At 39.0% G+C, this 23,831-nt stretch overlaps 1 protein-coding gene across 1 annotated transcript; it reads right to left on the reverse strand.

Annotated features, from left to right (window-relative positions):
• Window positions 1-246: 246 nt before the first annotated feature.
• KLRB1 (killer cell lectin like receptor B1) lies at window positions 247-23,516 on the reverse strand. The gene is made up of 6 exons (XM_055336727.1): window positions 23,432-23,516; window positions 6,730-6,828; window positions 6,000-6,074; window positions 4,701-4,855; window positions 4,216-4,331; window positions 247-973 (listed from the first exon to the last, which is right to left on the reverse strand). The coding sequence occupies exons 1-6, from the start codon at window positions 23,514-23,516 to the stop codon at window positions 826-828; spliced, it is 678 nt and encodes a 225-aa protein (XP_055192702.1). The 3' UTR covers window positions 247-825.
• Window positions 23,517-23,831: the final 315 nt, after the last annotated feature.

Consider the following 23,831-nt stretch of genomic DNA (forward strand, 5'->3'; position numbering starts at 1 on the left):
TTATATAATTCAAATTGGCATCGAATGATCAGAGCAAGTAGATATCTATTTTTCAGAAATTTTTTTATAAGCCTCCTTACAGAGTAAATTCAGTATTATTATTATTTATTTGCTCTCCACAGAAAATATGGCATGTTTTAAAAAGTGAACTTTCATGATATTTATTTGAATAATTTCTCTTTTGTTGAAAAAATATCACTTATTTCCCATTAAGTAATGAAAAATTTAATTACATATTTCCTACAGTTGTATGTGAGCCATAGATAAAAGGAGACATAAAAGGAAAATAAAGACGTAATGAGAACATTAAAATGGGAAGAACATTGGAATGGTGGAGTTTAGATCCCTTCCCAGGATCCTTTGATTGAGATTCTGATATCAGAGTCAAATGAATGGATTTAAGTCAGGGTCCTGCCGCAATCCAGTTGTGTGATAATATGAAAAAATCATAGACTATTACATATTCACAGGACTTTAGAAATCTTTTACTAAAACTTCTAGAGGTGAGCTAAGGCATAGAAGGGACCAATGAAGGCCACACATATACCCCAGTCTGGAAACCATTCCTCTCAGCTGGTCTGACTCGTTTCCATAGAACATCACTCTATCTTAAAAATGATACATGTTTTCCCTATGTATTTGTTTCCTCATTCATTTAGTGAGTAGATTAGACATGAACTTCTGTAAGATTCACAATAGTTTTAGAATTCTCAGTATTGATGCATTTTGCGCTATTAAATATACAGTAGGCCAGTTTAACCATATGCATAATTAAAATAGCAGAGACCTGAGTGAAAATTAAAGAAATTGGGAGGGGATGCATAGTCAGAATTTAGAACATATTTTACTTCTGTCAGGTTTCAGTTCTTTTTGGCAGATCCATCGATTTTCTGCATCACAGTTCTCTGAAACAATTCCTGTCAGAGAGATGTAAACACAGCTGCTTTCTTTATTATAACCAGCAATTTGTAATCTGTGAAGCAAAAGAAATGTCTCTGTTAGTGTTTGGGATTTTCTCACGTAATTAATTATCCTCATCTAGCCAGTGTCTCCTACAACTTTCAGGGAACAATAGGATGCCAAATTATTAAGTATAGAGTAAGTACGCAGTCACAAATATAATGGTATAAACTTTTTAAAAAGATTTATTTAATTAGTTAATGAATTAATTGACTTATTTAGAGCACAAGTTGGGGGGAGGAGCAGAAGAGAGGGAGAGAGACAAGCAGACTCCTCGCTGAGCATGGAGCAACATGTGGAACTCACAAATCTCTGAAACTTGCAAGTTGATCTTCCCTGGAAAAACGTCCTCTAACAAGAAACTTCATAATATATACGAAGAAAACAAGCTTTAGAAGCTGGAATTCTCTTCTTATCCCCACTCTATTACTAATATATCACATGAAAAGTTTTTTTTAATTCTACTAAACTTAAATTTTCTTAAATATATAGGACATAACCACTAATATTTGGGGGACACAGTGAAATGGCACTTGTGAAAGTATGACAATGCTTAAACAAAGTATGTGCTGAGGAAACATATTAAGTACACAGTGCGTAACGGGCATCCAGAGTCTACAGACTTTGGACACAGCTAGGGAAAGAGGTTTCATTTGTGTGGTATGTGGTCAGAGGTTTCCTTTTTTTTTTCCAATTCCAAACAGAGGTTGGTGGGTGTCTGCAGGTAAGGGTGGGAGTAGAATCAAAAACAAAATAGGCAGCATTAGGGTGAGGTGCCAGGATGGGGTGAGTTCAAGATAAGTTTATCTGCTTTCAAACAAAGTGGAGTGGTGGCAGTGGACAGGGTGTGTCACAGGTTTTCTTTGTTCCTTCAATGCATTCCTTCATGCAGCCCCTTGGGCCTGAGCAGCCAATCTGATTCCTCTCAAGTGTCTGACACTCTAGTCAAATTATGAACTTCTTTCAACTGGGCTATTGCCAAAGTCTGCCATGTTTTATCTCTTCTACCCTTTTGATCCCTTCTTAACAATTTCAAGATAACTTTTGTAATGCTCAGATGGCCAGGTCAATGACTTTTTTTTTTTTTTTTCTGAAAGGCCCTCAATGACTTCCCAGGCTTTCCTTGACCTGATGTCAGCCTGGTTCTCTAAATTTATCTCATTTAGTCCTTCAGTAGTCCTGTGAAAAAAATTATCACCCTCTATTTTTTTCCTTACCTGAAAGCCAGGCCAACAGTTAAAATGAAAACGGAACCTGATACCATTTCTACTATAACTCAATACCTTTCAGGTATATCTGTTCACTGATACCTTAAAATATTGTTTTTTTATCCCAGAGTAAAATGGAATGTTCAACTGAATATAATCCCCTTTACCTATATCTCTGCTCACAGACACTTCAGTATTTTCCAATTTTATTTTGAATCTCAGTAAAATAAATACACATCCACACCCACACATGCTAAATTTAATCAGCCAAAATTAATCTTTACTATGTATAAAAATTAGTTAATATCAAGTTTTCACTTATATTTAAATAAAGTATAGAAAATAATACCTAGAAAGCATGTAAAAAATGAGGATGGATTTTTTGGTGTGTCTGTGCTGTGTGTGTATGGTATATATGTGGAGTACATGTGGTGTATATGTGTTGTGTATGTGTAGTGAGTGTGTTTTATGTGTAGTATATGTGTGATGCGTGTTTGGTGTATGTCTGTGTTGTTTTTGGTGAGTTTTTCTGTGTGTGTTGTGTATGTGTGGTGTGTTTGTGGTGTACCTGTGGTGTAAGGATAGATTTTACTTAACAGAATGAGTATGTTTGCCTTTTCATGAGTTTATTCTATTCTGGAACACTTACTTTATTAATTGATTGATTGACTGATTGGTGATTTATTTATATGAAGAGAGAGTGCACAGGGGGAGGAGCAGAGGGAGAGGGAGAAAGAAACCCAAGTAGACTCTGTGCTGAGCATGAAGCCCAACACAAAGCTCAATCCCAGGACCCAGGAAATCATGACCTGAGCCAAAACCAATCACCAACTGTGCCAGCCACAGCACTTATTTTAAAACCATCTTTTAAAGAATCACATTTTTAAAAATAGTTTAGAACATGGGTCAAACAATGTAAAAATTTGTTAACTAAGCCAACATCTTTTCAATGTTTAATACTTACCCATATAAATTATCACTGTAGATAAACTTGAACATGTTCCTGTGTTTTAAATTTCATGTTTTTTCCTCATGTTCCTCATGTTTTTTGAATGACAAAAAACGTTTAACTATAATTGATACAAATTTGATTGAATCATTCACAGACTCAAAAATGCAATGTATATCATCTCTTCTGAAAAACTTATTGAAAGTTCTTTACAGAAACATTATTGAATACCTTCATACTTTTGCTTCTGAGGAAAAAAATACTCTTCCTTTGTTGTGAAATGAACCATAAATTCTGTTAAAATATGTAATTTACCTGTCCAGTAGCCACTCTCCTATTATACTGTTACCTTGACCATCTTACACAAGAAACTATAATGAATATAAATAGAAAACAGCAAATAGATCCTTTGTGGCCTAAGCTATATTAACACATTCCCTCAAATGACTGTTTCCTTTATACCACTGGTTAAAATATACAGCTGACCTTCGAACAACATGGGTTTGAATTACACAGGTTCGCTTCTATGCATTTTAAAAATAAATACAGTGCAGTACTGTAAATGTATTTTCTGTTCTTATGATTTCTTAATATTTTCTTTTCTCTAGCTTATTGTAAGAATACAGTAGAGAATACACAAAATATATAAAATATATATTAATCAACTGTTTATGTTGTCAATAAGGCTTTTGGTGTGTCTAGATTCTGCACTCTGATATTTGCTTTTTCTTTTTCTTTTTATATTCACTGTTCCCTTTTCCTTTTATATTCACTTAAAAATTTTGGCATGCTATAAGCTTCCAGCTAGAGATTGTTTAATTTCATGTGCTCCTCCCCAAAAAAGCCTATTTCTTGTCTCCTCTAAAACCACCTTGCAGATAAAAATATACCTTGCTGTAATGGCCTGATGTCTTTTCATATATGGAACTTTTCAACCAATAACTTCAACATCATTCATCTTCTTTGTCTATTCTGAACCTCTTGAAAATTTCTAAACTAAATTAAAACCACAAAACTCAATTTTCCATAACAATGTTAACTATCTTGAAATGTAAACCTGATAGAGTGAATATTCAAATGAGCTGATCTAATACTCACATATTTGAATTTAAAAACGAACCATTTATCCACTTCCATTTCTTCTCTGATAATGTTAAATTCAGTCCAATCCAAAACAGAATTTCTTTCTTATATATCAGTCTTCTTATGAGTCTCTATCAATGAAATGAAAGGAATGACTGGATATTCAATCTGTACTACTATTCATGGTTTGCATTTTTCTACTCATTCTCTAAAACTGAGTTCAAATCTCACTTTGTCTATGATGCCTTTCTTAACTCCCCATCAGAGTTAATTACTCCTTCTTTGTGATATTATTGTCTATTTATATTCATATTATTGCATATGTTAAGTTATATTCAATTATTTGCTCACACGTGTGTTTAGTCTCTCAGATTGTGAGCTTCTTGAAGCCCAAGTTGCTACTTCTATCCACATAGAACCTCTGCTCTAAAGCCCGAAGATCTTGGTATGGCTACAAAAAAGTGCTAAATTCTATTAAGGTGTCTTATATAATTATTTACCAACTCTTCCTGATCCTGAATAAGCAGCAAACTGGATTCTTTTGCAGAACAGTCAGTTAGACCATCTTTCCAAGTGTTGGAAGCGTGAGAAAAAAACAAGCATTTTTCTTGGAGTAGATGCCAATGTACTGGGCACTGTAACAGATTTGGTTTCTCTGAGGTATACAGAAAGAAGAAATAAGTAAGTGTTATATTTTGTCCTGTCTCCACCCACCACAACCAATCACAAATACACGGGTCATTGTAAATGCACCAAAGTCTCTGATTATCACTAGGAGAACGACAAGTGAATTTATTATAATTTTGCGATTTTTGAGACTTATTTTTGTTCATTCTGGTATCAAGAATTGGAAATTCATGACCAGCTATGTTGAGCATAGATGGAATCATAGAATATTAAAATAGAGGAAGAGCATCAAAATCATTTAAGGAACCACATCTTGCTTTTTAAGGTACTGACAGAATAATTTAAGTCCATACAATCAGATGGTGGTAGAGTCAAAACTATTTCTGAGTTTCCTTAAACTCATCACTAGTGCTGACTCCACTATATGTTCAAACTACATGTTGAACTACATAAAAAATGTTTATGTTAAACAACATGTGAGCTGCAAGGCAGATAACTATTGATTTCACTAAATTGATGACAAATTCTATGGAAAATTTCTAATTGCCAAACTATCTATTTGCTGACTTAATGAAATCTATTGGATAACATTTTCCAGAAGGATTTTTCCAAGTTTCTTAACATTTCTGTTCTGTAAGAATGTGCATAATCATGATCACATCCTACTACAGTCATTCCACAATAGTGTCTTTATTAACTCATACCTAGTGGAGCAAGAGTAATGTTTTAAGATTAATGATCATTGAGATTAACAAACACAATAAATATTTAAAAATTCATTTTATGTTTTAGTTCTACTAATTAGCTTCAGACAAAAGTTATTTCTTTGACTGCCTCATTAAAATCATTAAATATTTCATGGGAGTGTATATTTTACTTTTTAACGTAATATTTAGTATTAATTATTGAATATTCTAGGAGCAACTTCTCAGGAAGTGACATGAACTGGTGGTTAAGATCATAGTCTCTGATATCAGGTCACAGATGTAATTTCCATTGTGTCTCTTACTAGGAGTATGACCCTAAGTGAGTTGCTTACCCTTTTCATTCCTCAGTTTTGTTCAACAAAATCAGAAAGAAAGGTAATGCCATCTTAACATATAAGTTGTTAGGAGCCTTTACTTCTGTAATGTATGGCTGTTATTTTTAGGAAAATCAAGCTACCCAATTACCTGTTGTTTCATTCCTGCTCACTTGAACATCTACTTGACATTCTTCTATTGATGAGTTTTGTCTTAAGAATATCACTAGTAAGTAAGGAGAGACCATAAGAAGATTAAATGCTGAATGTGGTGAAATGGATATGTTATATTGATCATTTCAGGATCACTATTTATCTCAACGAGGCTGAATGTGGACAGAAGCTGAGGCAATAGCAAAGGTTCTAGTTAGAATACAGCATACATACACAAACAAACAAGAAAATACGTAGAACAGTGAACTCACACAGACCTTGACGTATCGGCTATCTACTATTAAGTTGTTTATACTCCTGACCAAGCTTTCTCATCTTCGGGATGAGTATAATTACATGTATCCCATAGGAGAGAATGCCTAGTGCAATCTGAAATTTAGTAGGCACTTAAAAAACTATAAATAATGGAGAAATTTAATTCTTTTGTCATTGCCATGTTTTTACTATAATTGTGATTATTTTTAGGTTCTGGGAACACATCTGAAATACCAAACGAAGGTGATCAGAATAATTAGGAAGAGAAATGTGAAAGGCTGAAGTTTGTGGAGTAGATTTGGGCAGAGAATTGTGAAAAGCACTTTTTTGTAATTGTTTTTATGTTATTGCTCTTTCACTAAGTTTGAGGTGGCCCAATGATGTTGGTACTCTAACATTTTTTTATAGAAGTAGTATTAGTATTCTGAAGCAAATGATCTTGAATCACTTACCTGAAACACTCAACCCAATCACAGTCAAAGTAAGAAGAATAACTGCGGTACAACCAAGTTTCAGAGCAAACTGATGCCAAGCTGAACCTTGACAGACATCTGAGAAGGTAAGAAAATACACTCAGTTAACTTGGTTGAGTTCATTTCATACAAAAAGCAAGGGTAGTTTGGATCAACATAGACAGATTCATGTTGGGAGCTGGGGGCAGGAAAGAACATTTATCAGCCATATTAGAGACCCTCAAGGTAGATTCTCAGTCTGATCCAGCTAAGAGTTTGCTCATTGATAAAACAGAAATATATTTATGTTTGTCTTATGTACAAATGATCAGTGTAATAATCAAATGGGATAGACAGAAAAAGTTTTGAAAATTGTCAAGTGCTGTGTAAAAATGAAGCACATGCCCTATTGTTGGAAGTAAGTCAAAGAATTTTGTCTAAAAAGGATTACCTTGTCCAGTCAAGATATTTTAGAAAAAACTCTATATTGTGCTAAGCACCATTTTAGGTTCTGGTGATATACAACAATTCTATTCTTGGACACAGATTCCTCTGCTTTATTGTCTAAAACAATTATCTCCATCTTGAGTCAGTTGTATGGCATTTGAGGAAGAATGTTTTGGAAGAATACATATTATTTTCAGTCTTTCAATGAATGAAACATAACCTGAACTTATGTTTACAGCATTGCATAGCCTAACAAAATATCAAATACATTTGTTTTTCTTTGTAATCATATCATTTGCAACATGCTGTATATCTCATGTTCATCAGAAATTGTGATTGTATTAGTTTACAAGAAGGGAGCCTAAATTAATAACAACTTTATGAATGTTTTTGGTTCTAGACATCTTTAAAATATTAGATTTCATAGGGAAAAATAATGAGAGTAATTTTCTTTTCTTTATAATAAATTTAATTTTATTGGTGTTCAATTTACCAACATACAGAATAACACCCAGTGCTCATCCCGTCAAGTGCCCCCCTCAGTGCCCGTCACCCATTCACCCCCACCCCCCGCCCTCCTCCCCTTCCACCACCCCTAGTTCGTTTCCCAGAGTTAGGAGTCTTTATGTTCTGTCTCCCTTTCTGATATTTCCCACACATTTCTTCTCCCTTCCCTCTATATTCCCTTTCACTATTATTCATATTCCCCAAATGAATGAGAACATACACTGTTTGTCTTTCTCCAATTGACTTACTTCACTCAGCATAATACCCTCCAGTTCCATCCACGTTGAAGCAAATGGTGGGTATTTGTCGTTTCTAATGGCTGAGTAATATTCCATTGTATACATAAACCACATCTTCTTTATCCATTCATCTTTCGATGGACACCGAGGCTCCTTCCACAGTTTGGCTATTGTGGACATTGCTGCTATAAACATTGGGGTGCAGGTGTCCCAGCGTTTCATTGCATCTGTGTCTTTGGGGTAAATCCCCAACAGTGCAATTGCTGGGTCGTAGGGCAGGTCTATTTTTAACTCTTTCAGGAACCTCCACACAGTTTTCCAGAGTGGCTGCACCAGTTCACATTCCCACCAACAGTGCAAGAGGGTTCCCTTTTCTCCGCATCCTCTCCAACATTTGTGGTTTCCTGCCTTGTTAATTTTCCCCATTCTCACTGGTGTGAGGTGGTATCTCATTGTGGTTTTGATTTGTATTACCCTGATGGCAAGTGATGCAGAGCATTTTCTCATGTGCATGTTGGCCATGTCTATGTCTTCCTCTGTGAGGTTTCTCTTCATGTCTTTTGCCCATTTCATGATTGGATTGTTTGTTTCTTTGGTGTTGAGTTTAATAATTCTTTATAGATCTTGGAAACTAGCCCTTTATCTGAGATGTCATTTGCAAATATCTTCTCCCATTCTGTAGGTTGTCTTTTAGTTTTGTTGACTGTATCCTTTGCTGTTCAAAAGCTTCTTATCTTGATGAAGTCCCAATAGTTCATTTTTGCTTTTGTTTCTTTTGCTTTCGTGGATGTATCTTGCAAGAAGTTACTGTGGCTGAGTTCAAAAAGGGTGTTGCCTGTGTTCTCCTATAGGATTTTGATGGAATCTTGTCTCACATTTAGATCTTTCATCCATTTTGAGTTTATCTTTGTGTATGGTGCAAGAGAGTGGTCTAGTTTCATTCTTCTGCATGTGGATGTCCGATTTTCCCAGCACCATTTATTGAAGAGACTTTCTTCCAATGGATAGTCTTTCCTCCTTTATCGAATATTAGTTGACCATAAAGTTCAGGGTTCACTTCTGGGTTTTCTATTCTGTTCCATTGATCTATGTGTCTGTTTTTGTGCCAGTACCACACTCTCTTGATGACCACAGCTTTGTAGTACAATCTGAAATCTGGCATTGTGATGCCCCCAGCTATGGTGTTCTTTTTTAAAATTCCCCTGGCTATTCAGGGTCTTTTCTGATTCCACACAAATCTTAAAATAATTTGTTCTTTACTATCTGAAGGTATTTTGATAGGGATTGCATTAAACATGTAAATTGCCCTGGGTAACATTGACATTTTCACAATATTAATTCTGCCAATCCATGAGCATGGAATATTTTTCCATCTCTTTGTGTCCTCCTCAATTTCTTTCAGAAGTGTTCTATAGTTTTTAGGGTATAGATCCTTTACCTCTTTGGTTAGGTTTATTCCTAGGTATCTTATGCTTTTGGGTGCGATTGTAAATGGGATTGCCTCCTTAATTTCTCCTTCTTCAGTCTCATTGTTAGTGTATAGAAATGCCACTGACTTCTGGGCATTGATTTTGTATCCTGCCACGCTACCAAATTGCTGTATGAGTTCTAGCAATCTTGGGGTGGAGGCTTTTGGGTTTTCTATGTAGAGAATCATGTCATCGGCGAAGAGGGAGAGTTTGACTTTTTCTTTGCCAATTTGAATGCCTTTAATGTCTTTTTGTTGTCTGATTGCTGAGGCTAGGACTTCCAGTACTATGTTGAATAGCAGTGGTGAGAGTGGACATCCCTGTCTTGTTCCTGATCTTAGGGAAAGGCTCCCAGTGCTTCCCCATTGAGAATGATATTTGTTGTGGGCTTTTTGTAGATGGTTTTTAAGATGTTGAGGAATGTTCCCTCTATCCCTACACTCTGAAGTTTTGATCAGAAATGGATGCTGTATTTTGTCAAATGCTTTCTCTGCATCTATTGAGAGGATCATATGGTTCTTGGTTTTTCTCTTGCTGATATGATGAATCACATTGATTCTTTTACGAATGTTGAACCAGCCTTGTGTCCCGGGATAAATCCTACTTGGTCATGGTGAATAATTTTCTTACTGTACTGTTGTATCCTATTGGCTAGTATCTTGTTGAGAATTTTTGCTTCCATGTTCATCAGGGATATTGGTCTGTAATTCTGCTTTTTGGTGGGGTCTTTGTCTGGTTTTGGAATTAAGGTGATGCTGGCCTCATAGAATGAATTTGGAAGTACTCCATCTCTTTGTATCTTTCCAAACAGCTTTAGGAGAATAGGTATGGTTTCTTCTTTAAACGTTTGATAGAATTCCCCTGGGAAGACATCTGGCCCTGGACTTTTGTGTCTTGGGAGGTTTTTGATGACTGCCTCAATTTCCTCCCTGGTTATTGGCCTGTTCAGGTTTTCTATCTCTTCCTGTTCCAGTTTTGGTAGTTTGTGGCTTTCCAGGAATGCGTCCATTTCTTCTAGATTGCCTAATTTATTGGCATATAGCTGTTCATAATATGTTTTTAAAATCGTTTGTATTTCCTTGGTGTGGGTAATGATCTCTCCTTTCTCATTCATGATTTTATTTTTTTTTTAATTTTTTTTAAATTTTTATTTATTTATGATAGTCACAGAGAGAGAAAGAGAGAGAAGCAGAGACATAGGCAGAGGGAGAAGCAGGCTCCATGCACCGGGAGCCCGATGTGGGATTCGATCCCGGGTCTCCAGGATCGCGCCCTGGGCCAAAGGCAGGCGCCAAACCGCTGCGCCACCCAGGGATCCCATTCATGATTTTATTAATTTGAGTATTCTCTCTCTTCTTTTTAATAAGGTTGGCTAATGGTTTATCTATCTTATTAATTCTTTCAAAGAACCAACTCCTGGTTCTGTTGATCTGTTCCACAGATCTTCTGGTCTCGATTTCGTTGAGTTCTGCTCGAATTTTAAGTAACCCTCTTCTTCTGCTGGGCGTCGGGTTGATTTGCTGCTTCTTCTCTAGCTCCTTTATGTGTAAGGTTAGCTTTTGTATTTGAGTTCTTTCCAGTTTTTGAATGGATGCTTGTATTGCGATGTATTTCCCACTTAGGACAGCTTTTGCTGCATCCCAAAGATTTTGAATGGTTGTATCTTCATTCTCATTAGTTTCCATGAATCTTTTTAATTCTTCCTTAATTTCCTGGTTGACCCTTTCATCTTTTAGCAGGATGGTCCTTAACCTCCACGTGTTTGAGGTCCTTCCAAACTTCTTGTTGTGATTTAGTTCTAATTTCAAGACATTATGATCTGAGAATATACAGGGGCCGATCCCAATCTTTTGGTATCGGTTCAGACCCTTTTTGTGACCCAGTATGTTGTCTATTATGGAGAAAGTTCCATGTGCACTTGAGAAGAATGTGTATTGAGTTGAGTTTCGATGTAAAGTTCTGTAGATATCTGTGAAATCCATCTGTCTTGGGAAGCAAACAGAAATCATCTGGTCCAGTATATCATTTAAAGCTCTCATTTCTTTGGAGATGTTGTGCTTAGAAGACCTATCGGCATAGAAAGAGCTAGATTGAAGTCACCAAGTATAAGTGTATTATTATCTAAGTATTTCTTCACTTTGGTTAATAATTCGTTTAAGTATTTGGCAGCTCCCACATTCGGGGCATATATATTGAGGATTGTTAAGTCCTCTTGCTGGATAGATCCTTTAAGTATGATATAGTGTCCCTCTTCGTCTCTCACTACTGTCTTCGGGGTAAATTTTAGTTTATCTGATATAAGGATGGCTACCCCTGCTTTCTTTTGAGAACCATTTGAATGGTAAATGGTTCTCCAACCTTTTATTTTCAGGCTGTCGGTGTCCTTCTGTCTAAAATGAGTCTCTTGTAGACAGCAAATAGATGGGTCCTGCTTTTTTATCCAGTCTGAAACCCTGCGCCTTTTGATGGGGTCATTAAGCCCGTTCACGTTCAGAGTTACTATTGACAGATATGAGTTTAGTGTCATCATGATATCTATTTAGTCCTTGTTTTGTGGATTGTTCCACTGAACTTCTTCTTAAAGGGGAATTTTAAGAGTCCCCCTTAAAATTTCTTGCAGAGCTGGTTTGAAGGTCACATATTCTTTCAGTTCCTGCCTGTCTTGGAAGCTCTTTATCTCTCCTTCCATTTTGAATGAGAGCCTTGCTGGATAAAGTATTCTTGGTTGCATGTTCTTCTCATTTAGGACCCTGAATATATCCTGCCAGCCCTTTCTGGCCTGCCACGTCTCTGTGGAGAGGTCTGCTGTTACCCTAATATTCCTCCCCATGAAAGTCAGGGACTTCTTGTCTCTTGCTGCTTTAAGGATCTTCTCTTTATCTTTGGAATTTGCAAGCTTCACTATTAGATGTCGAGGTGTTGAACGGTTTTGATTGATTTTAGGGGGGGGGATCTCTCTATTTCCTGGATCTGAATGCCTGTTTCCCTTCCCAAATTAGGAAAATTTTCAGCTATGATTTGTTCAAATACATATTCTGGCCCTCTGTCCCTTTCGGCGCCCTCGGGAACCCCAATTAAACATAGGTTTTTCTTCCTTAGGCTGTCGTTTATTTCCCTTAATCTGTCTTCATGGTCTTTTAATTGTATGTCTCTTTCTTCCTCAGTTTCCCTCTGTGCCATCAACTTGTCTTCTATGTCACTCACTCGTTCTTCCTCCTCGTTAACCCTCGTCGTTAGGACTTCTAGTTTGGATTGCATCTCATTCAATTGATTTTTAATTTCTGCCTGATTGGATCTAAATTCTGCAGTCATGAAGTCTCTTGAGTCCTTTATGCTTTTTTCTAGAGCCACCAGTAGCTGTATAATAGTGCTTCTGAATTGGCTTTCTGACATTGAATTGTAATCCAGATTTTGTAACTCTGTGGGAGAGAGGACTGTTTCTGATTCTTTCTTTTGAGGTGAGGTTTTCCTTCTAGTCATTTTTCTCAGTGCAGAGTGGCCAAAAACAAGTTGTATTGGGAAAAGGAGAAAAAGAGAGGAGAGAAAGAAGGAAAGAAAAGACAAAAAGAAAAAAGAAAAAAGGAAGAAAAAAAGAAAAAAAGAGAAGAAAAAGAGAGATAGAAAGAAAGAAAGAAAGAAAGAAAGAAAGAAAGAAAGAAAGAAAGAAAGAAGAAGGGTGGGGGAAGCAAACAAATCAAAAAGCAAAAAAAAGCAAAAAAAAAAAAAAACCACAAAAAACACGGGGGAGTATCTTCTGAATCTGTAGACTTTAAGTTCCTTGACTTCCCCTGGAACTGGTCCGTCCAGCTGGTCTTCTGGGGGAGAGGCCTGTTGTGCTGATTTTCATGTGTTAGCACTTGGGGGAGCTGCTCTGCCCCTGCCTGGTGCAGGGCTCAGTGGGGGTTGTTTACCCCGTGAGGCCCCAGGAGGAACAACCCCAGTGGCGGGGCCAGCTCTGGAGCCCCGGATTCAGCCCCCGCAGTAACTCCGGGGCTCTCCGTCTTCAGGGCCTGGAGGCTCCGGGGCGGGGCCGCTGATGTGCTCAGCTCGGGGCAGGAGCGTCCTTGCTGTCCTGGGCCCTCCCGGCCTCTGCCTGTCCCGGGGGAGGCCGGATCCTGGGCTGGGTCCCGGCGCCCTGTGCTCCGGGGCCTGCGCTGTTGGATTCGCGCTCCCGCCCCACAGCCCCCTCCGCGGAGCCACCGCCCGAGTCCCTCCGAGCTGGGTCAAGCCGATTGCCCGCTGCAGCCCTTTAGGGAGCTACGCCGTGGGTTGTGGCGCGCTCTCCCGGGGGGGGGGGACAGGTGTCTGTTAGTGTCTCCGGGAGCCCGAGGGCATCCCCGCCCTCCTGGGTCCTGCTCCAACTCCCTGCGGGCCCCTTTCCGCCCGGGAAGGTTGGTGCAGCTCCTGCTTCTCCGGGACGGGGCTCTCCTGTTGAGAGTAATTTTCTAATAAGAAACATTTGTGCGAGAGGAGCGGCAAGACGACGGAAGAGTAGGGTCCCCAAATCACCTGTCCCCACCAAATTACCTAGATAACCTTCAAAACATCCTGAAAATCTACGAATTCGGCCTGAGATGTAAACAGAGACCACCTGGAACGCTACAGTGAGAAGAGTTCGCGCTTCTATCAAGGTAGGAAGACGGGGAAAAAGAAATAAAACAAAAGGCCTCCGAGGGGGAGGGGCCCCGCGAGGAGCCGGGCTGAGGCCGGGGCGAGTGTCCCCAGGACAGGAGAGCCCCGTCCCGGAGGAGCAGGAGCTGCACCAACCTTCCCGGGCGGAAAGGGGCCCGCAGGGAGTTGGAGCAGGACCCAGGAGGGCGGGGATGCCCTCGGGCTCCCTGGGTCACTAACAGACACCTGCGCCCCGGGAGAGTGCGCCGAGCTCCCTAAGGGCTGCAGCGCGCACGGCGGGACCCGGAGCAGCTCGGAGGGGTTCGGGCGGCGGCTCCGCGGAGGGGGCTGCGGGGCGGGAGCGCGAATCCAACAGCGCAGACCGGGAGCACAGGGCGCCGGGACACAGCCCAGGATCCGGCCTCCCCCCGGGACAGGCAGAGGCGGGGAGGGCCCAGGACAGCGAGGACGCTCCTGCCCCGAGCTGAGCAGATCAGCGGCCCCGCCCCGGAACCTCCAGGCCCTGCAGACGGAGAGCCCCGTAGTTCCTGCGGAGGCTGAATCCAGGTTTCCAGAGCTGCCATAGCAACTGCGGTTGTTCCTCCTGGGGCCTCACGGGGTAAACAACCCCCGCTGAGCCCTGCAGCAGGCAGGGGCAGAGCAGCTCCCCCAAGTGCTAACACCTGAAAATCAGCACAGCACAGCAGGCCCCTCCCCCAGAAGATCAGCTGGACGGACCAGGTCCAGGGGAAGTCAAGGGACTTAAAGTCTACAGAATCAGAAGGTACTCCCCCGGGTTTTTGTTTTTTTTTTTTTTTTTTTTTTTTGCTTTTTGATTTCTGTTTGCTTCCCCCACCTTTTTTTCTTCTCTTTTTTCTTTTTTTTTTTTTCCGTTTTTCTTTTTCTGTTTTCTTTCCTTCATTCTCTTCTCTCTTGTTCTCCTTTTCCCAATACAACTTGTTTTTGGCCACGCTGCACTGAGCAAAATGACTAGAAGGAAAACCTCACCTCAAAAGAAAGAATCAGAAACAGTCCTCTCTCCCACAGAGTTACAAAATCTGGATTACAATTCAATGTCAGAAAGCCAATTCAGAAGCACTATTATACGGCTACTGGTGGCTCTAGAAAAAAGCATAAAGGACTCAAGAGACTTCATGACTGCAGAATTTAGATCTAATCAGGCAGAAATTAAAGATCAATTGAATGAGATGCAATCCAAACTAGAAGTCCTAACGACGAGGGTTAACGAGGAGGAAGAATGAGTGAGTGACATAGAAGACAAGTTGATGGCACAGAGGGAAACTGAGGAAGAAAGAGACATACAATTAAAAGACCATGAAGACAGATTAAGGGAAATAAACGACAGCCTGAGGAAGAAAAACCTACGTTTTAGGATTTTTTTTAAATTTTTATTTACTTATGATTGTCACAGAGAGAGAGAGAGACAGAGACACAGGCAGAGGGAGAAGCAGGCTCCATGCACTGGGAGCCCGACGTGGGACTCGATCCCGGGTCTCCAGGATCGCGCCCTGGGCCAAAGGCAGGCACTTAACCGCTGCGCCACCCAGGGACCCCGAAAAACCTACGTTTAATTGGGGTTCCCGAGGGTACCGAAAGGGACAGAGGGCCAGAATATGTATTTGAACAAATCATAGCTGAAAATTTTCCTAATTTGGGAAGGGAAACAGGTATTCAGATCCAGGAAATAGAGAGATCCCCCCCTAAAATCAATAAAAACCGTTCAACACCTGACGTTTAATAGTGAAGCTTGCAAATTCCAAAGATAAAGAGAAGATCCTTAAAGCAGCAAGAGACAAGAAATCACTGACTTTTATGGGGAGGAATATTAGGGTAACAGCAGACCTCTCCACAGAGACGTGGCAGGCCAGAAAGGGCTGGCAGGATATATTCAGGTCCTAAATGAGAAGAAGTTTGGAGAACCATTTACCATTCAAATGGTCCTCAAAAGAAAGCAGAGGTAGCCATCCTTATATCAGATAAACTAAAATTTACCCCAAAGACTGTAGTGAGAGATGAAGAGGGACACTATATCATACTTAAAGGATCTATCCAGCAAGAGGACTTAACAACCTTAGTATATATGCCCCAAATGTGGAAGCTGACAAATATATCAATTAATAACCAAAGTTAAGACATACTTAGATAATAATACACTTATACTTGGTGACATCAATCTAGCGCTTTCTACACTCGATAGGTCTTCTAAGCACAACATCTCCAAAGAAACGAGAGCTTTAAATGATACACTGGACCAGATGGATTTCACAGATATCTACAGAACTTTACATCCAAACTCAACTGAATACACATTCTTCTCAAGTGCACATGGAACTTTCTCCAGAGTAGACCACATGCTGGGTCACAAATCAGGTTTAAACCAATACCAAAAGATTGGGATCGTCCCCTGTATATTCTCAGACCATAATGCCTGGAAATTAGAACTAAATCACAACAAGAAGTTTGGAAGGACCTCAAACACGTGGAGGTTAAGGACCATCCTGCTAAAAGATGAAAGGGTCAACCAGGAACTTAAGGAAGAATTAAAAAGATTCATGGAAACTAATGAGAATGAGATAAAACTGTTGAAAATCTTTGGTATGCAACAAAAGCAGTCCTGAGGGGGAAATACATCGCAATACAAGCATCTATGCAAAAACTGGAAAGAACTCAAATACAAAAGCTGACCTTACACATAAAGGAGCTAGGGAAAAAACAGCAGATAGATCTTACACCCAGCAGAAGAAGAGAGTTAATAAAGATTCGAGCCAAACTCAACGAAATCGAGACCAGAAGAACTGTGGAACAGATCAAGAAAACCAGGAGTTGGTTCCTTGAAAGAATTAATAAGATAGATTAACCATTAGCCAGCCTTATTAAAAAGAAGAGAGAGAAGACTCAAATTAATAAAATCATGAATGAGAAAGGAGAGATCACTGCCAACACCAAGGAAATACAAACAATTTAAAAAACATATTATGAAGAGCTCTACGCCAATAAATTAGGCAATCTAGACGAAATGGACGCATTCCTGGAAAGCCACAAACTACCAAAACTGGAACAGGAAGAAATAGAAAACCTGAACAGGCCAATAACCAGGGAGGAAATTGAAGCAGTCATCAAAAACCTCCCAAGACACAAAAGTCCAGTGCCAGATGGCTTCCCTGCTTCCCTGGGAATTCTATCAAACGTTTAAAGAAGAAACCGTACCTATTCTCCTAAAGCTGTTTGGAAAGATACAAAGAGATGGAGTACTTCCAAATTCGTTCTATGAGGCCAGCATCACCTTAATTCCAAAACCAGACAAAGACCCCACCAAAAAGCAGAATTACAGACCAATATCCCTGATGAACATGGATGCAAAAATCTCAGCAAGATACTCGCCAATAGGATCCAACAGTACAGTAAGAAAATTATTCACCATGACCAAGTAGGATTTACCCCCAGGACACAAGGCTGGTTCAACACTTGTAAAAGAATCAATGTCATTCATCATATCAGCGAGAGAAAAACCAAGAACCATATGATCCACTCATTAGATGCAGAGAAAGCATTTGACAAAATACAGCATCCATTTCTGATCAAAACTTCAGAGTGTAGGGATAGAGGGAACATTCCTCAACATCTTAAAAGCCATCTATGTAAAGCCCACAGCAAATATCATTCTCAATGGGGAAGCACTGGGAGCCTTTCCCCTAAGATCAGGAACAAGACAGGGATGTCCACTCTCACCACTGCTATTCAACATAGTACTGGAAGTCCTAGCCTCAGCAATCAGACAACAAAAAGACATTAAAGGCATTCAAATTGGCAAAGAAGAAGTCAAACTCTCCCTCTTCGCCGATGACATGATACTCTACATTGAAAACCCAAAAGCCTCCACCCCAAGATTGCTGGAACTCATACAGCATTTTGGCAGTGTGGCAGGATACACAATCAATGCCTAGAAGTCAGTGGTATTTCTATACACTAACGATGAGACTGAAGAAAGAGAAATTAAGGAGGCAATCCCATTTATAATTGCACCCATAACTCTAAGATACCTAGGAATAAACCTAACCAAAGAGGTAAAGGTTCTATACTCTAAACACTATAGAACACTTCTGAAAGAAATTGAGGACGACACAAAGAGATGGAAAAATATTCCATGCTCATGGATTGGCAGAATTAATATTGTGAAAATGTCAATGTTACCCAGGGCAATATATACGTTTAATGCAAAACCTATCAAAATACCATGGACTTTCTTCAGAGAGTTGGAACAAATTATTTTAAGATTTGTGTGGAATCAGAAAAGACCCTGAATAGCCAGGGGAATTTTAAAAAAGAAAACCATAGCTGGGGGCATCACAATGCCAGATTTCAGGTTGTACTACAATGCTGTGGTCATCAAGACAGTGTGGTATTGTCACAAAAACAGACACATAGATCAATGGAACAGAACAGAGAATCCAGAAGTGGATCTTCAACTTTATGGTCAACTAATATACGATAAAGGAGGAAAGACGATCCACTGGAAGAAAGACAGTCTCTTCAATAAATGGTGCTGGGAAAATCGGACATCCACATGCAGAAGAATGAAACTAGACCACTCTCTTGCACCATACACAAAGATAAACTCAAAATGGATGAAAGATCTAAATGTGAGACAAGATTCCATCAAAATCCTAGAGGAGAACTCAGGCAACACCCTTTTTGAACTCAGCCACAGTAACTTCTTGCAAGATACATCCACGAAGGCCAAAGAAACAAAAGCAAAAATGAACTATTGGGACTTCATCAAGATAAGAAGCTTTTGCACAGCAAAGGATACAGTCAACAAAACTAAAAGACAACCTACAGAATGGGAGAAGATATTTGCAAATGACGTCTCAGATAAAGGGCTAGTTTCCAAGATCTATAAAGAATTTATTAAACTCAACACCAAAGAAACAAACAATCCAATCATGAAATGGGCAAAAGACATGAAGAGAAACCTCACAGAGGAAGACATAGACATGGCCAACATGCACATGAGAAAATGCTCTGCATCACTGGCCATCAGGGTAATACAAATCAAAACCACAATGAGATACCACCTCACACCAGTGAGAATGGGGAATATTTACAAGGCAGGAAACCATAAATGTTGGAGAGGATGTGGAGAAAAGGGAACCCTCTTACACTGTTGGTGGGAATGTGAACTGGTGCAGCCACTCTGGAAACTGTGTGGAGGTTCCTGAAAGAGTTAAAAATAGAACTGCCCTACGACCCAGCAATTGCACTGTTGGGGATTTACCCCAAAGATACAGATGCAATGAAACTCCGGGACACCTGCACCCCGATGTTTCTAGCAGCCATGTCCACAATAGCCACACTGTGGAAGGAGCCTCGGTGTCCATCGAAAGACGAATGGATAAAGAAGATGTGGTTTATGTATACAATGGAATATTACTCAGCCATTAGAAACGACAAATACCCACCATTTGCTTCAACGTGGATGGAACTGGAGGGTATTATGCTGAGTGAAGTAAGTCAATCGGAGAAGGACAAACATTGTATGTTCTCATTCATTTGGGGAATATGAATAATAGTGAAAGGGAATAGAAGGGAAGGTAGAAGAAATGGGTAGGGTATATCAGAAAGGGAAACAGAACATAAAGACTCCTAACTCTGGGAAATGAACTAGGGGTGGTGGAAGGGGCGGAGGGCGGGGGGTGGGGGTGAATGGGTGACGGGCACTGAGGGGGGCACTTGACGGGATGAGCACTGGGTGTTATTCTGTATGTTGGCAAATTGAACAACAATAGAAAATTAATTTGTTATTATTAAAAAAATAAAATTTTTCATAAATGAAACATGACATTAAATAAATTTCAAAAGTTACAAAATAAAAAATAAAAAATAAATAAAAAGAAAAATTTGTGGAGAAACACTGGGCTACAGCTTCCAAAATTAAATCAATGTAATGGCATTATTCTGGTAATTCATACCTACCTTACAATTATAAGTTGTTTTCTATATTCTATTATTAAAGCAGAGGGCCTTTACCAGTAAAGATTTTCCAAATTATATATAGTTATGGATTTGTTTATATTATCAAGTCTTTTAAATATTTTCTCTAATATTTCTCTATAGAAATTACTTGTTTTGAGTTGGTTGTTAAAAATATTAATATCATATTTGTTAAAACTCTATCTTCTATGCTCCTTAGATGTTCAACTGTGACCTATAAGTCCTCTCCTGTTTGTTTTTTTATACTCTCCCTGGCAATTGCCTTGTGCAACCCAACTTGCTGAGAACTTCAGATTGTCTCTTCCATTAGTACACTGACATTCTATTTCCAACCTATTGAGCATCATAGTTTAGCACAGTCTATCTTAAAAGGGTTCCAATTACATTAGCCTACAGTTGGGCAAAATCATTTAACACAAAGCCTATTTTATAATAAAGTGTGGAATATCTCATAATTTATGGAATACTGTGTTGAAAGTCAAAAGCAAGGATGAGAACTGGATGTTATATTGTATGTTGGCAAATTGAACTTAAATAAAAAAAAAGAAAGTGAAAGCAGAATGGTTGCATAGGTACAGGATGGTTGTGTGGATTGTTGACCCTTTTGATTGTGTGGCTGATAGGGAGCTGCGGTTGCTGCTGCTCAGCATTATGAGATAGGACTATATTGCACGTTTGCTACTCAGGGATTGCTGGCTATTGCTATTGCCATTGTATTTGCAATTGCTATTGTATTGCTATTGCACCATTATAAAGTCCAAAAATTTTAAGTTGAACCATTCTAAGTAGGGCGCCATCTGTATAGGTCAAAGGCAATTTGGAGTGACTTAAAAAATACTTATTTAGGAATGCCTGGGTGGTTCAGTGGTTGAGCCTTTGGCTCAGGTTGTGGTCCCAGAGTCCTGGGATGGACTCCTGCATCAGGCTCCCCACAGGGAGCCTGCTTCTTTCTCTGCCTCTCTCATGAATAAATAGATAAAATCTTTAAAAAACCCCAAAACTTAATTTATTCTTGCTAAGACTTTTTTTTAAAAAAATATTTTATTTATTTATTTGAGGGAGAGAATGCAAGTGGGGAAAGGCAGAAGGAGAGGGAAAAAGAATCTGAAGCCAACTCCACATTGAATGCAGAACCTGACATGGGGCTCAATCCTACCACTGGGAGAATATGACCTGAGCAAAAACCAAGAATCCGATGCTTAACCAACCTAGCCACTCAGTTGCCCCTTGTAAAGTTTAAGGAATTGAGTGGAAGGTCCTTTGCTTGGTATGCTCTTCCATATTAACTTTCTCTACTGCACTACCTGAGATTAAATTAATGATGTTACAATAGCAAACGGAAGGGGCCAGTACACTTTAGTCATTGGGAAATACCCTCTCAGGGCTCTTCCTTGGGTATAAACTGTATGCTGAATCATCTTACTCTGTTGCTCTAAATCTTTCAGTGGCTTTCTATCCAGTAGATCTGAACCTATAAAGTCCATAAATGGTCTGCAATTCCCCATTCAGTTTGGCTTCCAATGACCTCTTTAACTTCACCTGGGGCAGCTCTCCTTGCACACATGCTGACAGTTCACACTAACCAGCATGCTGCTCCTACAGTGGGATGGGCAAATTCTCATCCCCTAAAAGACTCTTCTGCCCAGATACCATGACTTTGTCCCACAGTTCTTTCAGGTCTTGATTTACATGTCATCTTGCCATCACCTTCTGTGAATATTCCATTTGATGTCCTCCCCCAAAGTTATTCTACATCTACTTTTTATTTTTCTCAATTGCACTTAATATCACGTGATCTTTTTAAATATACTTAGTTCTTTGTTTATCTGTATGTGTCTATAGTAGTATAATATAAACGCAATAAAGGAAAAGATTTTTTCTCTACTTTGCTCACTTCTGTAGTCTCAGCACCAGTCATATGCCTGGCACATAGAAGGTGTTTATTTTTGAATGAATGAATGACCTTGAGGCATTTTGCCAACACAACACCATAATTACTCTTCTTGGGGACCAAACCGTTGGCTGTAACAAAATAGGTCACGGCTCACATCTCTGTCTGGTTTTGATGACTTCTTTTGGGCACTCACTATTTTATAGTTACCACAGCCTGAAAAGTTTAGCTAAGAAGCTCAGAAGTGGTTTCACAATAACCGTAATATCAGGTCAGTGCTTTTTAATGACATATTTTGTTGATTTTATTCTATTTTTTTTCAGGTCCATGTTCAGGATGGTATTTTGTAGAATAAAAAAAATAATCAGACTAGATACATATTCTGGACCCATTGATTTGGGGTCATAGAGAGTAACTTTTGAGGAAAATCTCCCTTTTTCTGGCATCCCCTTTCAACATGATCTTACTTTCTCTCTACTTTTGCTAGATCTGAATAGGGTACAAGAAGTCTTGCTCTTTCCTATAAAAAAATTAACTGTGTCTAAACCAACCCCCAAGTGTAGTTATCAAAATCCTCCAACTCACCTTAATTCCCCTATGAAGAGTATGGTGAAACTTGTTTGGTAAACTTAGACTTGTTCCCCCCATTTGGAACATTGATAATTTAATAGTTTCAAACCTATACTAGATCATCCTAAAAGGATATAGCCCACAGGCCGAGCACAATATGAAACGAATATCAGGTTAGATAAAAATTCCAATATTACATTTGGTTAGATTTCAGAAAGTCATGATAATTTCATACATATTTTCTGCCTAGTTTCTGGCTTTTTTTCACCCAGGTCCAGGCCATAGCATCCCTCATTTATTACTTCACAATACATTTTCATATATATATTTTTTCACTAACTCAGACAAGTGCTAATTTCAATAAGTGCCGAATAGGTTCATCAATGATATTCTCCAAAGTCTCATGGCTTATCTCCTTCTAAATTGTGATACTTTTCAAATATCAAGTTTCAAAGTTAGAAATTATTGCATAGTAATTATATTGAAGTCTTTGATCTTGGATATGATTTTCTTTCAGATTTTTTTCCCCTGTCTCTTTGGAGAATGAAGGAAGCTAGTCATTTAAGTTTATATTTTGTATTGTGAAAAATACTATGGAAGTGAATTAGCTGGAACTTAATCTTAGTATTTTGAGAAGGGATTTGGAATTAGGTAGGTTGCCATTAACAGCAAGGTACCAATGTGTCTCTAAAAATATTACTTTGTTCATACATGTAAAATATTTCTCCCTGGTTTTTAACCAAGGCTCAGTAATAGAAGTGATATTCACTTTTTCATCTTGATGAAAAAAGAAATCTACAAGGTGTGTGCTTTTGTTCACAGTTATTGTTACCTCAGACAAACTATGCTGCTCCACCATAACATTCATATAGGACTGCTAGTCAGTATAAATACAAGAGGAAATTCTAACTCTGGAAGATAAACAAATGCCAAAAGGAAAAATTAAAGGTACTTACCTTGAGGAAGAGATGGCGGTGATGAACTCGCAAAGCAAGAACCCCTGGATAAGTTTAAATCAGCATATATCACTTGTCTATCCATTGCAAGCAGGAGAATATGGCACTGAACTTGTGTGCAAGGACAGATTCCAAGTTCTATGAGTCAAGATCAACAAAAGGAAGTGCCCAGGCTGAAATGCTTTGTTGTTTCTTTTGTATGCCCTCCCACCCACACTTTTAGCTGTGGGTTTTCTCCATAAATTAGAGAGATAATCCATTTATTGGGGATCCAATATACTTAGATATGTAATATCTACTTTGCTTAATTAACTGGTCTGTTTGACAAAATTTGGGGGAGATTTTTTGTTGTCCTTCTAACCATCTGTTTTGAATATCTTTCTCAGGGTCAGGACAAGGG

This window comes from Nyctereutes procyonoides, unplaced genomic scaffold (assembly GCF_905146905.1).
Source record: "Nyctereutes procyonoides isolate TBG_1078 unplaced genomic scaffold, NYPRO_anot_genome, whole genome shotgun sequence".
NCBI classification, from domain to species: Eukaryota; Metazoa; Chordata; class Mammalia; order Carnivora; family Canidae; genus Nyctereutes; species Nyctereutes procyonoides.

Coding starts and splice junctions, on each gene's coding strand:
- KLRB1 (XM_055336727.1), bottom strand. CDS start 23,516: ATGGATAGACAAGTGATATATGCTGATTTAAACTTATCCAGGGGTTCT. Junction 6,829..23,431: donor ACCGCCATCTCTTCCTCAAG/GTAAGTACCTTT, acceptor TTACCTTCTCAG/ATGTCTGTCAAGGTTCAGCT. Junction 974..4,215: donor TCGTTTTTAAATTCAAATAT/GTGAGTATTAGA, acceptor TTTGCTTCACAG/ATTACAAATTGCTGGTTATA.